This window comes from Vigna unguiculata, chromosome 3, assembly GCF_037176805.1.
Source record: "Vigna unguiculata cultivar grain cowpea cultivar isolate G323 ecotype 2 chromosome 3, ASM3717680v1, whole genome shotgun sequence".
Lineage (NCBI taxonomy): Eukaryota > Viridiplantae > Streptophyta > Magnoliopsida > Fabales > Fabaceae > Vigna > Vigna unguiculata.
Window position 1 is genome coordinate 55,203,498 of NC_140794.1, and position 17,234 is coordinate 55,220,731.

Consider the following 17,234-nt stretch of genomic DNA (forward strand, 5'->3'; position numbering starts at 1 on the left):
TTAAATTAAAAAAATTTTTAAAAATAAAAAAAATTAAATATTTTTTTAAAAAAATCAAAAAAATCACAGATTGACACGTGGCACATTGACTAACGGCGTTAGTCAACTCTGTCTGAAAGGTACCTAATTGAAGCAATTTTCAAAAGTTGGGATACAATAGACACTTTTTTAAAAGCGGATACCAATTTGACACAATAGTACCAAACTGGGTACCTTACGACTAATTAAACCTTTCTTTTTTATGTTATAAAATTCACTTAAACTCATTTTCACGTTTCTGCGGTGCGTATATGAGATGGAAAAGATTTGGAACTACGGTTGTTGTCCCATTCGATGGTTGTGTCAGGGAACGAAACTAGCTTAGGGTGGGCCTGGCCTGGGTTCGTTAGGGTGAAAACACATACGTGCGATAGTCTGATAGTGTTTGTCTATATAAATTTTTTAAATTGATAGTATATTAATACCGATAATAATGTGATATTATTAAATTAATTTATAAAATAAATTTATTTTTATTAAAAATAAAGTAAAATTAATAGAGAAATTAATTGTTGATGAATAAAAATAAATAAACAGTTTTATAGAACATATGTAAAAATAATAATTAATTTTAAAAAATTTAATAAATAATTATATTATAAAGGATAGAATTGATATTATAAAATATAGATACATAAAGAATTTTCTTTATATATTAAATAACAGAATTGATATTATAAAATATGAACACAAGATAATTTTCTTTATATATTATTATAGATAAAAATTAAAATTAAAATAAAATAAACAATTATCTAAAATAGTAAATATAAATTAATTATTTTAATCTAAAAATAATTAGATCTAAATTAATTGTGATTTAAAGATTAAGTATATATATATATATATATATATATATATATATAATATTTTTAATTTAAAATAATGATTATTTAGATTATACAATTGGAAAGGAAATATGTATATTCTTTTTTATTGTACATAAAATTAAAAAAAAAAAGATAAATTTAAATAAATAGTGGACAATTATAATTTTTTATTTATAATAGTGACTATTTTAATAAACAATAAATTTTTACTTTGTAAATTGGTATCTAAATTAATCACTAACTAACAATTTTTAATCACTAAAATTAGTTACTAATAGAATATTTTCTTGTAATACTTATTGATTTATTTCAATAAAATAACCTATATATTATTATGAACGATATATAACAACGTTCGAAATACATTAACAACTATATTTATTTTTTTCAAATTCTTATACTTTTGTTTTTTCTTAATTGTTTTACGTTGTTATGAGAATCTAACATTGGTCTAGATAATTGAAATGTAAACTTAGAAAAAGAAGTAGTATACTGAGTTGTAAAGACTTGTTAATTTGATTTCATTGCATGACTATTGTCGTAACATATATAATCTAAAACATATTTTTCAGTAAATAGTAAAATTTATTTTTTTATTACATAATAAGATATGACCAATGTGTATGAATACATGTAACTCGTTGTCAACATGCATGATTTTAAATTAAAAAATATATAATTTGTGGTGTTTCGTAAGAAGGAAGCAGAGGATAAATAATTTTAAGAAAATTGTGAACGCTTCTATACTGTTTACCATTAGTATGTACTTATCTTTCAATTTTTATCTTAATCTCTTTTCTACTTTTCTTGAATCAAATTCTTATTTTATTTTTATAACTATTTATGAAGTGACACGTAAATAAATTTTGTCTTCATTACACATTATTAGAAGGATCAAAGAATAACTACCAGACGAAATTCCTTTACGTGAGATCCACCACTTATATGACAAATAATAAATATTGATTTTTTATTATTAAAATTACAATTATAAGACCTGTATTTGTAGATATAAATTTTAACGAGTAAAATGAAAATTTTATAAACATATTGTAATAAATTCTTTTTTTTTTTTTAATTTTGTAAGAATGTAATTTATTTAAAATTCTCTCTCCTTATACTCCTTTTAGGCTGAGTTTAAAAGTTTCATGCTCTTTAAATAAATGATATATCTAATAAAATAGTTATTGATCAATTAAGATGGTAAGATGGTCGAAACACGTTATTGGTCACAATAAACACATTATTAATGATAATAAGGGCTCATTTATCTTTCACTAATTCGATCTATTCTTATATTTTTCAACGACATTGATAAAAAATGTGATAGTGATATGAATAAGGAAAAATATTCATAAAGTAGATTTAAACATTTTCCGTAATTTAATTTGGACCTTTGTGATATTTTAAAAGTGGTTCAAATAAGGAGAGTTGATAAAGTTGCATATATTCAATTTATTATTGATGGCTTAAGGCTGGAGTAAGGAAGAGATATAGACAATTTTCTCTTCATTTGTACTTTCATCACTTAAGTAATCAAACATTAAGATGTGATGATGATACATGGTATTTCTTTATTAGACCATGTAACGAGTAGTCTTGTTCAATTGATAAATGGTTGCTTAAGAGTTAGTAAAAATGTGGTATATGATGTTTATGAAATTTGTCAAATCATACAATAAGTCTTTTTTACTTCAACGTTATGATTAAGTGATACAAGAGAAATAATGATTGCTCAAACGATGATAGGACACTTGAGTGAGTGAAATATCAAACCAATCTTCTTTCTTCTAAGAGTAACAAGCTCCATCATTATTAAGAAAGAAAAATTTTCTTTGAAAAGAAAAAGTTTGTTTAAGCAACATGAATTCGTTAAAACAATTTTTGGATGCATCTTATATAGGTGATAGTCTAATATACATAATGTTGTATATTGTATGTTTATATTTGTGTCATTATATGACCTAAAGTAGTTGAACATATTAATACCTATTGTTGTATCGTGATTTTTGTACGAGTGTGTAATGAGAAATATTTGGATGATATTGTGATTCTAACTAACACTCGTAGTATAAAGTACATGAACCTAATACAAAAATGAGATATCCATACTCTAGTGATGATCTACATCACATAGATTAAAACATTGTGTGGTAAGAAGTTGAAGGAGATTTGTATTTATTGTTGAAAAATACATAATAAAAAATATACCTTCTAACAAAAACACATAACAAAAAACAAATAAAAACACACAGTCAAATTTAACGTTTGACACATCAAATCCTATATCTAGAAGCGGCCACCAAAATTTTATTATAGCACTACATACTTATTTTCTTTCAAGGAAAAGTTTACAAACTCTCTCAACTCAACATTCAACTTTTACAAGAAAAAAATTACCTTATCTATCAAGACACACAACTATAGTCATTTTCCACAAAAAGAAAAACAAATTTAAAAACGAGTGAGTTTCGTTTGTTTCATGATTTGAAAAGAAAAATGAGAACAAATTTGTATTAAGATGTTCGAAAAGGCAATCCACTGAAATGAGGAGAAAGAGAAAAAGCCACCTCATAATATGCAAGTTACTCTATTTTTTTTTTTAAGAGAATCGATTCTCATGTATGTCTCTTAAGCAAAATCAATCCTAATTTTTTCCAGAATCAATTCTCGTCTCAATTTTGCACAATTTTGTACAATTTTCACTATTATTCTTGTATCCATTTGATGTCATTTTCACGGTGTTGCTAGTGACATGATCAGGTGGTATCATCAGTGTCGTGGTATTCCTGCATTAGTGATCTTGTGACAGAAATAATGTGATGAAGAGGAACAACTCCTGAGAAAAAAGAGTTATAAAATAATAATAATAATAATTACATTTAAATTCAAATTTTATTTATCCTCAACAATAAAATCATAATCATTTCACTTTATTAATTAAAATATTTTTTAATCTACCAAATTAAACTATATAAATTTTCGCCTCAAATTCGTTCGTCACGATCTACTTTTCTTTAATCCAAACATTATTATATTATCACTTTCATTTTTATTGAAATTCACCTAAATTTATTCTCTGGTATGTGCGGGAGGTACTGCTATATAGTGGTCTCAGAGCACGTTTCATCCATCCTTGGTGGGATCGCGAGCTCCGGTTATGACGAAATTTTATTATTATCTTACTCTTCTTCTGCCATTTCACTCTGCATCTCCTCAAGATACGTCTTTTCCACTTTCCTTCTTTGCTTCTCCTCGATTTCCGAATCAAATCAAATTATCTCTCCACCACCATTCACCATCATCAATTATCAAATTTCCTCACACTTTTAATATATTTACTTTCCTGCATCTTTTATTGCTTTCATTCACTTCCCTGCTTCAACCTCAGTTTACTCATTTTTCTTCTCTTTCACCTTTAAAACTAGTATCAAAATTTTAAAGTAGAATGAAAAATACTTCATAGCTAAAACATTTCTAATTTTAGAGTTAGGTCATTTAGGCTCTTATTTCCTTTTTCTCTTTTACTTATTTTCATATATATCGAAACAAACACAGTAAACTGACATATAAATTATTTTATACCATACTTATGAGTGATAATAGCCCGGCAAATAATAGAATCAAACAAACACAAACCAAAATTTTCAAAGTGTGGAGTTAGAAGTCAAAAGAATCTTCATCAAAGTTAGAACGCGAGAAGAAATAAGAGTACGCCATGCAAAAAACAAGTATTGAAGAAGTTTATTTTAAGGTCACACACACATTTCACGCTTCATTAAAAATATAACACAATAGCTTAAATAGTCGCCACCACTCACTTTATTTTGTCTTTCACCCATTTTATTTGCAAAAACTGTTTTTTCTATTAAAATTTAGCACTTAATTAAAAAAAAAAAAAGTAGAAAATGTGTTTTAATTGAAGTTCTCATCTTATAAAGAATGGATATAAACCTGAGATTGGAATAATAAATGTAAATTATCCTAATACAATATAATTAACACATGAGACACAGAACATATAATGAACACGTATTTTAAGTCTGGAATGATTAAAAAAAGAGGGTAAAAGTTGGTTTGGCTTAAAGTCACGTCACAAAGGTGCACAAAAGTTTCTTCCTTTCACTCAAAAAACCCACACCTCCTCTTCCTTTGGTCACTAGTAAGCTCTGTTTTTTTCTTCTTCCTCTTTTCTTCCTCTCTCCCTCGTAACTGTTGCTATTTTTTTTTACGCAAGTTTTGTTCTTTCTCGAAACCCAAAACTTGTGATAAGCAATGGGCAAGGCGTCAAAGTGGTTTCGCGGGCTTCTGGGTCTCAAAAAAACAGAGCGTAGCACCTCACCTGCGAAGCCACCCAAAGAGAAACGCCGATGGAGCTTCGTTAAATCAAACACAGAAAAGGACAACAACACTGCTGCCACGTGTCCACCACAAGGAAACGACGGCAGCAAGCACGCCATGGCAGTGGCAGCAGCCACTGCTGCGGTGGCGGAAGCGGCGGTGGCTGCCGCCGAAGCTGCTGCCGTTGTTGTCAGACTAACAAGCAGCAGCGGCAGATGCACCGACGTGGGGCCCACAAGGATTCGCCAGCACTGGGCCGCCGTTAAGATCCAAGCCGCTTTTCGGGGCTGTCTGGTTCGTATCCTTCTCTATTATTATTCTCACCATTTTTAACAACATTATTTTTTTTTGTTTCTCTGCCATCATTCTTTAATCTTCTGTTTTTTTTTCTTTTGTTGTTGTTGAGGTGATTCTTCGTAGTTAGTTCGTTGTGTTACCGAGCTGTTCTGTTTTGTCCTTTTGCTCCAAACTAGCTGCCTGAAATTTTTTATCTCCAAAATGCATTTGTGAAATCTTCTTTTCTTAGTAGTACCGGCATTATTGTAGTTCCTTTTCACAGTTAAATGGTTCACTGATTTTGGGAACCATCTTTAGTGGAGAATCTCAATCATTTCTTGTTTTGTAAAAGCTCAAAACTGAAATATTACTTGAAAAATTAAAGCCTTTGTTTCATACTTAATGGTATTAAATAATACTACTACTAATAACGATAATCATTTGGAAGGAATTAGTTAATAGTTAAAACATGTGATGGGTGATTCACATGGTTTGTTTCGGGTAGAAAGTATTTACAAATCTAGGGGTGATGGCTTCGCATTGTACCTAGGTTTGATGTATAAGGACACGAGTAGTGGCGCATTGCATGAGTTGGTGGTTTTTACCCTTTTTCAATGTTTGATTTCCCACTAGCGGCCAAATTGTGTCCACACGGTTCAGTTCTTCTGCCATGGCCCATAAAGATACTGTCTTTTTGGTGAAACAATGTCTTTGGCCTTTTGGTCTTTTGGTTATGTGGGGACAGACTTGTGTCTTCAGATTGAGGAGACGTAATACACTTGAATTTTATATGCTTTTATCATTTTTCCAAGACAAATTGCAACCCTGTTCTTCCTTCCTTCTTCTTCACCATAATTAATGCGAGCTTTTTGGTTAGTGACTATGGACATATAATAGTGTTAAAAATTATGAAAGAGATAAATTCTATATTAAAATAAAAAGTCGTTCATTTTTTGTTTCGTATGTGATTCAAATATTTGTCGTTGTTCACTGAAGTTTTCCATTGCCTGCTATAACTTGGAATGTAACCTTCTTGTGGTGATGTACTTGTTGCAATGTTTAGGCAAGGAGAGCACTGAGAGCATTAAAAGGGTTGGTGAAGCTGCAAGCATTAGTGAGAGGTCACATTGAGAGGAAGCGTACAGCACAATGGCTGAAAAGAGTGCAAGCACTCTTGCATACACAGGCACAAGTCTCTGCAGGCTTGGTTCTGCATGCCTCACCTTCAAGCTCAAAGTTTTCTACCCACCTCCATGTTAGTATTACTAAATTCCTATCCTTTTATTGGAGATTCAAAACCATTTTTATCTTTTATTGGTTTGCACCTCATTCTCTTGTTAATCTTGATATGATCATGTGGTTTTCAAATTACCATCTGCAGGGTCCAGAAACACCAGAAAAATTTGAGAGCCCTATCAGCTCTAAAAGCATGAAATATGAGCAATCACCTATATTCAAGGTACTTTAATTTCAGCCAGAATTTACCCTGAATTTATGAAGTTGTAAATTCTTATAGAAGCATCTGTGCCATTGCAGAGAAATGGCTCCAAATCCTGTGTTCAGATCAATGGCTATCAAGAGATATGTGGTAGCAGATTGGAGAATCAAGTAACTGATCAACCATGGAGCTCAGCAAGATCATTGATAAGAACATACAGTTCCAATGATGAAAGAAATGACAGGGTTCTTGAAGTTGATTCTGGAAAACCACACTTTACAAAGCGTAGAAACCTCTCTTACTCCACGGTTTCTGATCATTACAGCAAGAGTTTGAACAGCACAAAGGAGTCAACATCTCTTCAATCTGGTCAAAGTCCATGTGGTGAAGTTCAGTCATACAGTTGCAGCTCACAAAAAGTCAACGAGATAGAGGAGAGTCCGTTCTGCACTGCTGACAACAGTCCACAATTCTTATCAGCCACTTCCAAAGACGATGGCTTCAATAGAAGCCCTTTTACCCCCGCAAGGAGTGATGGGTCTAGAAGCTACATTCGTGGTTATGCTGACTACCCAAGTTACATGGCATGCACTGAGTCTTCGAAAGCAAAGGTGAGATCTTTGAGTGCCCCAAAACAAAGGCCAAATTCTGAGAGACCTGGTTCATCAAATAGATACTCTCTTAATGGATTTGACATGTCAAGATTGGCCACACAAAGGGCAATGCATGCAAGCTTCACCAACAAGGCATATCCCGGTTCTGGTCGTTTGGACAAGCTTGGTATGCCTGTCGGGTACAGATTCTGAGTTGTGTTAATGTTTAAGATTATGTGTCTTCTTTTTTATAGTCTTAGCATCTGATTTTGCTAACTTCTTCTACTTTAGGCTTCCATTGCAGTTTTAAGTGTTAGCATTAGAAATCTATTTCGAAATTTCAGTGCATGCTGCTGCTAAGTGTCAAGTCATTTTCTGACTTGGATGGACTGTTCAAAGGAATTATTATCTTAGCTTTTCAGTTTTACCTTGCACGCTTGATCTATTCATAGTGGTTTCTTTTACTAGAGATGGGGCTAACATTGTTAAATGAATCATTAAATTAATATGGAATCAAATGCACTCAATTTCGCTAAATTTGAATTGAGATGGTTTAATATGCAACTGAACAAAACACGTTTTAAATACAATCAAACTATTTTCTAAATCTTTGTTTTATTCTAAAATATACTAAAAAGTGTCATGAAATGCTTGGATTTGGGGGCTGAGTGTGAACTAATTTTTAGCATGTTAAGATTTTGGTTTGATAACAAATAATATTCAAGAAAGCTTCTATTGCAGTCTTAAAAGGATTTATAAATTAACTCAATTACTCTTAATATGACATTATATAATTCAATATTTGAAGTGCTCAGTATATTCACATAATTTTCATAAATAACACTACTAAGAAAATGCAATGAATAAATTCTAATATTAATAGTTGACGAACATGAGGGTGTCGTGGTGTAGTTGGTTATCACGTCAGTCTAACACACTGAAGGTCTCCGGTTCAAGTCCGGGCGACGCCAATGATAAAACTTTTTTTTTCATTCTTTTAGGTACTTTTTTGCGTTACTATTTTAGGAAGAAGATTTACCTATTTAATAAAAAAAAATACTGAGGACATGTAGATTGGTGTAGCACACACTCCAACGACGAAAAAATTGCAGCTAAAACAAGATTAATATTTTAGTTTATTCCTTTCATTTTACTATAAGAGTGTATTGTTATTGTGTAACAACAATGATATACGTTGTTCTTGTTTGCTGTGACTTGTTTCCGCATTGATGTCTTGTTATTTATGTTTAATTTGCATATTTATGTGTCGACTTCTCGCTTACGATGTTGGACAAGATAATGATGGTAATGTTTTCGATATGTTATTTGAATTGAGGAGTAGAAATTAGAGAATGAAAAAAAATGACAAGAAAAATGTGATTGTTTGGATTAAATGAAAAAAAAGAGTGAAAAATATGAAGAAATGAGAAAATTAGAATTTGACTTCTTTAAATTTATTTTATGTTAAAATTTTCTGCCTCCAAATTAGGTTAATTTTAATGTTTTAATGTTTTAAAATATTTTAATATATTTTAAGATATTAAAATTAGTGTAATTCACCCATTAAAGAAACAACACAATAAGAAAATTAGAGAATTCAAAGTTATTTTACAATTTTATTTTATTGTTAATATTATTGTAGTTATTATTATTATTAATTTATTCTCATTATTATTTTAATATTTTATTATGTTTATTACTGTTCTTATTAGTTTATTTTTATTATATTTACCCTGGACTCGATGTAATTGAAGTCTAGTTTACTTACTACTTATGTTTACTCACAATTGTAGGTGTACAAAAATCAACTCCAACGGATACAAACCAATACGATTGGTGCTTTTCTTTCCATGGGAACAAAAATACAAATATAAAACTACTATTTTTACTATGGACATTCCTTATTCAGCATTTTGTATGCAATGTGCTTTCCCTAAACTACCAACTGATGAGATAAACATGCTCTGTGAAAAATAAGAAAGGGAATGTTGGGTTGGATTGCGATATATGTGGATGTAGAAAAATCTTACCATTTGTTAAAATGGGATTTTGTTGTGGACACCCCTCATGATATTGGTCTTCCAGTTTCTTTTATATATTTGGTGGAGTATTGTATTTCTACATATAACTTTCAGGTCCTTTGGATTAGGGAGACTCCAGTGTCTCTTTCAGATGTGATGAACAAGCCATGTTGATGAAAGTGGGAGGGAAATTTATGTGTCAAACCTAAACATTTGTAGGTACTAGTTATTAGATCTAAGTATAGATGTGGCATAGCATAAAGCTTTGAATTAATCTAACAGTACAGATTTATTGACTGCAACAAACGCTGTTCCTTCTTTTTCCCTTCCCACAAACCCATTGTTAAAAGTAACTAACCCCCACATTCTTTTACCATTGATGTCATAAATAAGAACTCTATACAGATAAAACATGTTCAAAGGTAACACAGTTCATCCAAGCTAAAAACATTTTATCAATGTATCAATTGATACATCAATTGATACATTGATGTATCAATTGGCATCTGAACATAAGAAAATATGGGTACATCATTAGAACATTTTACACTATCGGAAATATGAAAACCGTGACAACTCAGTTGCACTCGAGACAAGCTCATACAGCTTTAGCCGTCTCTCGAACTAGGGAAAGCTTAGCCAATAAACCACACAATTGAAGATAAGATCCAACACCATCACAAATTCTCATATGAGCAAACCCAGTTTCCTGCAATTTGAAGACTGTGTCAGTCAGATACTTTATGCACGTGTGAGTGTGTGTGTGTGTATAAGCGAATAGATTAGTAGCTACCTTCATGAATTCCAATTTCAGATACTCAGCCATATCATAGCTTTTTATGATACGAAAAAGGGTCGTGATGATATCAGTGGGAGAATATCCTAAATCATATAGTTGCTTGAGGCCCGAACAAGCCTCATCAAAGTTCCCTTCAATCACATTACGCACCATATTCTTCACATGCAGTGGATGTGGCTGGTCACAAACCTGAAACCAACCATAGATTTCAACAAAACCAATGACAAACTGTGGAAAATACAAATCATAGTTGATTCTAACCTTAAAAACATTTGCTTGGTTAACAAATTGGAACCCACTGTATGTTGCTTGCAAGTTATTCAATGCCTGCCTCATATCACCATCGGCAGTGAAAATGATGGCTTCAAGTCCTTCAGGAACGTAGGGAACCTTCAACAAGAGCACGACTCAGTTATACATTTCATCAATACTATCGAAGCCAAAATAGATGGCAACCAGTATTATCAAATAGCAGCCATGGTGATGCACAATGTTATGGCATGGTACTGATCTCATGGTGGCTCATGGCAGCTATGACGAAACACTCTAACAGGTCTCATTAGTGAGACTAATAATAAATTTAGAAATAAAAGAAAACAATGAAATATAACAACAGTAGTTACTAAAACGTATATGTATTATTCTTGTCATTGCAACCCTGCTTAAGCTATATATTATGCGATGCCCGTCAACCATCAATAATTGTGGCAAATAACAACAGTTTTATAATCAAAATGGTGGAAGCGTAGTATATTAGGCCGCCTTATAAAAAAACTAAGAATGCATGCACATGTCCCTATAAGATTTAGTTGCCATAAATTTTTTGCAACCCTTTCACTACTATATCACATAACGACAGCAAAAGCAAGTGATCAAATATTTAAGATCATCGTTCTTAGTTAACAGTGTGCAGCAAATACATACAATAATCCTAATCAACAAAGCTTCCAAATTCTTTTCTTTTCACTTTCTTCCCAACTATGCATCAATAATCATTATACAATACAGGATGAAAATTTCCCAGAAAGGAAGGAATGCAAATCAATAGTTGAGAAACACTAAACAGGTCAAAGAATCAAAGTTAAAACGATGGATACATATACAAACAATCAAAAGACAAGATAGACTTGTGCAAAAAAAAAAGCTTAACTTAGAAAAGAAAACAAGCAAAGAGAAACAAAACAGAAAAGAAATTTCTTCTAAATCAAGAACCCCGCTTTTGACACCAAAAAATAATTATAAAGAAACAGAAGATGACAGTGGTGATTGTATTATTATTCATAAACTGTGACATTTCCAATAATGACAGATAGTCAAACCTATGCTCCTGTCACAAGTAGGAATACTACAAGCATGTCTTATGATAGTTGAAGGCAGAATGAATTTTGAGGTACCTTCTCGGCTTGAACCACAATCATGAGTCGACCAAGTATCTCTTGATCAGACAATCGTGAAAACCGCACTATGGCACATCTACTCTGAATGGGCTCAATAATCTTAGCCGAGGTATTGCAAGCAAGAGCAAAACGAGTAGAGTTAGAATATATCTCCATCGTCCTCCTCAATGCTTGTTGTGCCCCTGTGGTCATACTGAATTGAAAAAATGAACAAAATTAGAGGGCAAACAGAATAAGAGCAGACAAATTTCTTCATTATCATGTTACAAATGCAAAAATGTCCACCGCCCTTTCCCATAACCAATTTCTATTAAAAAACCTAACTGATTATTATTAGTGTAATCTGTAATCTTCCCCCACATTTTCATTTTTTATAATCAAATTTGTGTATTAAAACAATAGATCTGTTGGTCTCTTGTCACACTTGACTCCAACAATCTCTCTTACTTGTACAATTGCTTACCAAAATGGGATATGTCTGTCGATACAAAGGTCCATAATTCAAAATTATTCGCCTACTTTATATTATACTCATATAAGTCAGTCCATATGATGATGAACCAATGGCTCCGATACCACTTATTGAACTGTTTCATGCATGGAAAATGGAGAGATTTGACACTAAAAAATTAAGACACCAACTCACAACTTTTCTTATCCATTTACAATCAATGCAGGACTCCAACAAACTCACACCTCCGTTCAAGCAATCCCGGGTAAGTTTCACAAGGGCGAACATAGTGTTGGTGTTGAAACATGCAAAAATTGGTATCAATTGGACTTAAATTAGACTATCATCAAAACTCACCTATCAGCTTCATCCAGTATTACAATCTTGTGCCTCCCAGGGGGGAGGGTCACTTTCTTCTGAGCAAACATCTTGATCTTGTTCCTCACAACATCAATTCCTCTGCAACAAGAAGGAAAAGGATAATTTGAAAAAGAAAAAAAGATAAAACGTGTTGCAATCAGGGAAGCGAAATGTGAAATCACTAAACAAACCTATCATCAGAAGCATTAAGTTCAAGAACACCTTCCTTGCAATTTGGCCCGATAAGCTCGTTAGCGAGGGCTAGTATGCTAGTGGTTTTTCCGGTCCCAGGAGGACCCTAAGATGAGACATAGAATGAAAGAGCGAGAAAGGGAAAGCGTCAATGTAAGAAGTCAGTTCAAGAAGCGTAATGAAAGAAAAAAACTCACTGATAAGATGAGATTGGGCATGTTGCCATCGCGAGCAATGACTTGCAATCTGGAGACAGCGTCCTCGTTGCCGACGATATCAGCGATCTTGCTGGGACGATACTTCTCTACCCATGGCATGTCATAGATGTTGCTTGAGGAAGACGATGACATGCTTCGCCACCAATAAACAAGGATTTCAGTTTACGGTTGCAAATGAGAAGAGAAAACCCTCAAAACCCTATATCCCAAACCCCTTCAAACTTTGAAGAAATGTGTCCCAGTTTTAGAGGGAAAATCCCATGCCAGGGATTGATTTGTGTGAGGGAAAATCCCAAAGGAATATTTTTTTTCTAAAAACATAGCTTACATGTTTATTTTTTTATATACTTATACAAAATTATAATTTACTTCTTTGCTTTAAAATTATTTGTTTTAGTATTTATGTATTCAGTTTTGCTTTCTTTTTGTCCATATATAATGTTTTCTATATTTAATTTTTCATCATAAAAACTTTATAAATTAAAATTTACAATAATAAAGATAATAATTATAATAGATTCCTTGCAAACGTAAGACTTAAAATACGGATCTAAAGAATTTTACAATATTATTTAATTAAAAAATGTTAAATATATTTTTAATTATGAATTTTAATATAAATTTTTTTTTTAATATAATTTGATTTCTAAAATTTTAATGAATATATATAACTTTCATAACTCAAATGTGTTTGTCTAGTTCTGACTCAAATAACAATATAAATCTTCAATATTGTTTAATAAACCTAAAAGATTAAAGTTGTTGAATTATACAAATTATATCTATTTTGAATTAAACTATATGAAATTTTAGAATATAAATGAACTTCACCACAAAATTTAAAATCTAAAAATATATTTTTAAAAAAGATTTAAAAGTTGCTTTTTAAGGTTATATTTGAAATAGTTAATAGAATTATTATACATGATTGTTTTAGCGGTGCAAAATGAGTATCATCGATGATACGTTGCAATTGTAAAAGTGGTGTTGCAGAAGGAGAGTAACATAAAGAAAAAATATCGGTGATGTAAGTTGTGCACTATTTTATTTGATAGCAGAGTAACAGGTGTACTTTATCGACATAAAGATTTACATAAATACATAAAAATGAAATATGACACAATTTGGTTGAAATAGGAGCTTAATGATAAGGTTAAAAGAACAAAGATATTATTATGTCACTTTAAGCACAATATAAATGTAGAGTGACTGAGTAAAAAGTTGTTGACCAAGAGTGATAAAGACACTGTTTGCAATTTAGTGTGATGGATTCAAGAAAAAATATAATAAATAACAATAGAATATTAATGTAAAAGGAAAAGGAATAAAGTATGTTTTATTTAAGAATATATTATATAGGATGATGATCCTTTTAATACTAAATTTTGATAATTTTTTTATAATTTATAAATAAATTCAAAATATTAAAAATAAAATAAAAAATTACTTAAAAAATAACACCTAAAATTATAATAAAAAATTATCAAAATTTAATAATAAAAAGTCATTTTATTATTATATACCGTGTCCATTCCACTTGCAAACTACATTTTCATTACTGTGATAGAATTAATAACAAGGGAATTTTGAACATTTTATCTTTATTTTTTAGTGAAAATTTAATTTTTTCTTTATTTTTATTTTTATATTCAACTAAAATAATATTTTATTTTATTTTCATTTAAAAAAAAGTGTGTTCGTATCAACCTATGTATTGTTCTTTTACTATTATAAATATTAACAAAATAATATTTTTTACAAAAAACTATATTAAAAAGATATTACATCATCAAATATTTAATATAAGAAAATATATGATTTTCTTTAATATCAAATATGAAAATAAATTATAATTATAAAATATTAAATAACAATTTGATAAAATTAAAAGTAATGATATAAAATGATAAAAATAATGAAATGTATATATAAAATTGAGTTATTAAATTCAAATTAAATAAAAATAAACACATAACTGATGAACATGATAATGAGATGTACAAGAAGATTGAAATGAGACAAATATGCATGTATTTATTCTGGTCTTATACCCAAGTTAAAAAGTGAAGCATTACCTATTTCAAGTCACAAATTTTCCTTCAAAATTATTTTGGATGCAAATAATATCAACAGCTATGAAATCATTAGTCATCCATATCCATAAGTGCTCACTCAGTGATGTATGTGAGATGAGTGTATGATAAGTTGTTATTGTCTATGTTAAAATAGTACTATTTTATTAGGTCAGACTAATTGGATTTTATAAAATTACTTAATTGTGAATTAATGTATAGTTAAATTGGATAGTTAGAAAATTAGTGTCCATAATCCATACTTTAATTGTTTAATTTGAAATTAATTAATTTGCTGTTTAATTACTTTGATTCTGCAAAACAAATTAGCTAATTGAAAAATAATCTCCATATTAATAATTCTAATCCAAAATATATAATTTGTCCCATCAAAATTAATATATAATTTTATTAGTTATGAAAAGTGATATCCAAAATAATCACCAAAAAAGAGATTAAGTTAACATATAAATTAGTTTCTATTAATAATCATTACACAATAGAGTTTAATATCCAAGGTACACCTCATTCAAATTTATTCTCGATGTTAAGACCCGGTTTACATTCATGTAAGAAAACATATTATCCACTGATTATTAGCTTCCAGAATAACTAAACACTACTTTATTAATCTTTGTCGAATAATAATCTTTTGCTCAAATTCTTCATAATAGGTGTCATTAATCATCATGGCCATACTTTTCTGGATTAAACACTCCCAAGTTATTTTATGAGACAAATGTATAAGTTTGACTACTTGTATTTCTTTTTCATTGTTAGTAGTTTTATTTATTATGAATCAAAATAATGATTTTTTATAAAAAAAAATGTTGTTAAAAGTTTTATGTTGGTTAAAAATAAGACGATTTTATACTATATATATGGATGCTAACTTTATTTTACAAGTCAGATTTATAGGATTAAGTTATGTTTAAAGTTCATTTCTTAACATAATATCAGAACTATGAGTTATCTTGATAAGATTTATTTGTCTGATCTATTGTATTACTTGCTATTAAAAAATTTATTGTTTTTTGAACATTTGTTTTTATTCCACTGTTGTTACTTTGACTTAAAATTTACCTCTTAACAATAGTAATATTGATATTTAGATTCATGATTTTTTTTTTCATATTCTTTTATATTTTTAATCAAATATTTTCATCAATAATAAAAAATTAGTATTAATTACCACTTCCACTTAATAAGGGTTAACAATAGTAATGATTGATATTTAGATTAATGATATTTTTTTTTCATATTCTTTTATATTTTTAATAAAATATTTTCATCAATAATAAAAAATTAGTATTAATTACCACTTCCACTTAATAAGGGTTGTCAACATTTTCAAAATACTACAACAATAACGTTTAAGGATACATATTATATATATTGTTTGCTGTACAATGATAGTTTTATTTTCTTGACTTCAAACAATATCAACTTGAAGTCTTGAAGTTATTCTAAGACCATGTTATGAGTAAACAATATAAGAATTCATGCTTTTAAATATCAAATTTCATATGAAAGTGTACTGAATGACTCGAAACAAATATTACATATTAATTTATAACATCGAAGTATTCTTAATTTATCATATTTTAATAAGATTTACCATGAAATATTTTAAAATCTATAATGATTGTACATTAAATATAATTTATACCATTATGTTTAAATTATTTTTTTATGGATACAACACGGCATCAATCCAGTACATAGATAAAAGCAGAAACTATGAAAGATTTATAATAAGAAAAAAAGAATAAATGCGAAACTGGAAAGTAGTAACAAATATGAGTGTGAATACTTTATGATAACAAATTTTATAAAAAAAGGAATGAAAGTGTAACTTTAGTCATAAAGAAAGATGACGAGTTTTATAGAAAAGTATGTGGATTTTATCAAGTATTTTCATGATAATTACATGGAAACAGAGAAGTTTATAAAACAAAACTGTCAAACTTACTCCTATAGAAAATAAAATCCTAAAAGAAATAAATTTCATAAAATAGATTTTTCTATTATTAAATATCTTTATTTATTTATTTTTCTTCTATTTTCACTCTTCTCTTCTACCAAACAACTGCCATATTTATCTATTAATTAAACAAAACGACGCCGACATTTGAGACTTGAGAAGTTTCAAGAAATTCCCTCGTAAAAAAAGAAATAAAAGCCGAATTTGTTATGTTTCAGCGGGT

The 17,234-nt window shown here is 29.7% G+C and overlaps 2 protein-coding genes and 1 non-coding gene across 4 annotated transcripts; 2 read left to right on the forward strand and 1 right to left on the reverse strand.

Moving 5' to 3' along the window:
• The first annotated feature begins 4,942 nt into the window (after nt 1–4,942).
• LOC114176825 (protein IQ-DOMAIN 22-like) lies at nt 4,943–7,951 on the forward strand. Of its 2 annotated transcripts, XM_028062004.2 has the most exons (5): nt 4,991–5,031; nt 5,107–5,504; nt 6,550–6,741; nt 6,868–6,945; nt 7,023–7,951. In XM_028062004.2, the coding sequence occupies exons 2-5, from the start codon at nt 5,145–5,147 to the stop codon at nt 7,728–7,730; spliced, it is 1,338 nt and encodes a 445-aa protein (XP_027917805.1). In that variant the 5' UTR covers nt 4,991–5,031; nt 5,107–5,144; the 3' UTR covers nt 7,731–7,951. The 2 variants fall into 2 exon arrangements, with proteins under 2 accessions (XP_027917804.1, XP_027917805.1); XM_028062003.2 differs by having other exon boundaries at nt 4,943–5,504.
• Nucleotides 7,952–8,414: 463 nt separating this feature from the next.
• Nucleotides 8,415–8,488, forward strand: TRNAV-AAC (transfer RNA valine (anticodon AAC)). Its single transcript has one exon. It is a non-coding gene; the product is annotated as a tRNA-Val (tRNA).
• Nucleotides 8,489–9,903: 1,415 nt separating this feature from the next.
• On the reverse strand, nt 9,904–13,229 carry RFC2 (replication factor C 2). Its single transcript, XM_028061383.2, has 7 exons — nt 12,935–13,229; nt 12,737–12,843; nt 12,543–12,644; nt 11,732–11,927; nt 10,599–10,727; nt 10,332–10,526; nt 9,904–10,247 (listed from the first exon to the last, which is right to left on the reverse strand). The coding sequence occupies exons 1-7, from the start codon at nt 13,085–13,087 to the stop codon at nt 10,137–10,139; spliced, it is 993 nt and encodes a 330-aa protein (XP_027917184.1). The 5' UTR covers nt 13,088–13,229; the 3' UTR covers nt 9,904–10,136.
• Nucleotides 13,230–17,234: the final 4,005 nt, after the last annotated feature.